Here is a 2,304-nt window from a genome sequence, read left to right on the forward strand (position 1 = left end):
TTACTTCTGCTGTTCAATAGCAGTCAGTACTGCTACAGTAAGGGCAAGGTACCCTTCACAACTAGCTGTGCATTTCTGTAGTGATCTTGTTTTATGTAAAGCATACTGTTAAGGTTTGAACTAAATGTTGTGATGTATTTGAAACCATGCAATAGTATAAACCAGCCTCAACATTCATGTAGCATTGCATTTGAAATGAAGGGGCTAAATAAACTTAAGAGCTGCATCACTTAAAGAACATAGTGCTATACTAGGTTTTAATAAGAAAATTTAGATACAGAAAAAGTAGGGTATGAAAATAGTGTTTTCCTTCTTGCATTATAACTAAATTACATTAAGGTTTTTGTCAGTCTCACATATTACATTTAAACTCCCTTATTGATGGAATGGAAAGTATTCACATGTACATGATCATCCAGGTGTAAACTTGCACACATTAACAGGGAGTAGCTTTGTAGAGGATTATGACAAACCTTTACAGATTAAATGAGGTATTGCACAGATTAATAAAAAAGCAAAAGGCAACAAAAATATACAGCAAATTGGTAGAACATTTACATGATAATTTTACAGAATCCATAGACAGAAAGTAGTGTTTAGTATATCATTCACCTTAAAAAATATATATATAATAATATATGATCAATCATCCCATTCATCATCATCCTCAAAGTCTTCTTCATCATCTTCATCCTCATCTTCATCTGCAAGACAGAAAAGCAAGTCACTTGCATGCACTGAATTCACATGACAAAAGTGTTACCGATTTCTCCCATAACTTTCTGAAAACACAGCAATCAGTTCAAGGTCATCACGACAATACATTTGGTAATAGTCTATTTTAAGATCGCTAGACATGACATTTGGTTTAGATAGATGCTGGCTGAAAGTTGAATGTAATTTTCTCACTCCTCTCCCCACCTAGGAAAAATATATCTTGTTTTCTGCTATGAGAAAGAGAACCAAAAGTTCTCATTGAACATTTTCTACTTATTACTCTTTCATAGAAAGTGTGAGAGACAGTTTGTTCCAGATTGGGTTTTAAACTTCAAGGACAGATTAATTTCTGAAATGTAAGAACTGCTTCCCCAGGTTTACTGTGTAATGGGATTTCTATTTGCTGTACAAGCAGATAAGAAAAAATTGTGCACTAAAGACTGTTGTGGCTACTGGAATATTCTAAGCTGTGTAATAAATATCAACATCAATGTCTGTGGTTAATTTCATTCAGCATTCCCCTCTTTTTATATGTATTGATTTTAAAATTGTAGCCTGTTAAAATTAAGCTATTTACTTGTTAGGCAAGAGCATTTCCTTCCTTAAGAAGGAGGTATTTAGCACCCTTCTGGTATTTCGTTTATGTAAAATACCAAAACTGGAGATTACTAAGCAGGGCAGCAAATCAACAATCTATATTGCACTTAGTCAAATGGTCTGCAGACTGCAAGTGCAGATTTGGTATCAAGGTAAGACCTGGAAGAAAAATGTGTCAAAGACTAAACAGAAGAGATGTAACCAAACACCTGCACTGCAGTTACTGAACTGCATTTATTACAAGCTGGTATTTGAGAAATGCAAATCCTCTTGCAGCTTTATTTTTCCCAAGCACTGAAGTGTGAAAAGTTGATTCAGTACTAGTATGGGACTAGTCAAGCAACTCCGGTTATCCGATTATCATCCAGCAGGTGGCATCCAAAGCTCACTGGAAGTCAGAGTTTTGAGAATGGATATGCAAGAGCTTTGGTTGAAGAAATAGAACGAAAAACCTTCCTTCCAAAAGTATTTTGACAACTTATTTCATCAGACATATAGTGGATAAAAACATGTCAGTTAAAATAAAAATCTTTACAAGAATATTAGCCTTAGTTAATAATTTTAAATTAAGAATTACTGCAAACTACTATACACCATTAATTCAAAGTAGCACAAAGTAATCATTCAACTCATCATTAGGGGACTGCCTACAACATTCTGTATTGAACTATATGGACATCCATGGTTTTTTCCCAACACCATTTTTGTTGAACAGGAACATTAACTCTTAAAAACCTGACACTCTGAGGCTGGAAAAATTTCAGAGTTACCTGAAGAATGAATGGCTTTGCTCCTTTTCTGCATAACTTCCATTAATGCACCCACAATTCCTGAGGTGGGTGCAGGTGTAGGTGGTGCACTCTCCTGACCATCAGATACCTTGGAAAAAGGATATATTAGAAAAACGCAATTAGCAAAACAGAACCTGTGTATTTCAAGACAAACTTCCTGTAAGATTAGTGAGTTTATTCCTTCAAACAGAAGGAAGAG

At 34.8% G+C, this 2,304-nt stretch overlaps 1 protein-coding gene across 1 annotated transcript in view; it reads right to left on the bottom strand.

Moving 5' to 3' along the window:
- Positions 1–242: 242 nt before the first annotated feature.
- WASL (Wiskott-Aldrich syndrome-like) overlaps positions 243–2,304 on the bottom strand; it is a 22,214-nt gene continuing 20,152 nt past the window's right edge. Inside the window, exons 9-10 of the mRNA XM_010016793.1 lie at positions 2,085–2,193; positions 243–704 (exon numbers count right to left, since the gene is read on the bottom strand). Coding sequence (XP_010015095.1) covers positions 643–704; positions 2,085–2,193 — 171 coding nt within the window. The 3' untranslated portion in view covers positions 243–642. The remainder of the gene's footprint in view (positions 705–2,084; positions 2,194–2,304) is intronic.

This window comes from Nestor notabilis, unplaced genomic scaffold (genome assembly GCF_000696875.1).
Source record: "Nestor notabilis isolate BGI_N333 unplaced genomic scaffold, ASM69687v1 scaffold9276, whole genome shotgun sequence".
In the NCBI taxonomy this organism is placed as follows: Eukaryota; Metazoa; Chordata; class Aves; order Psittaciformes; family Psittacidae; genus Nestor; species Nestor notabilis.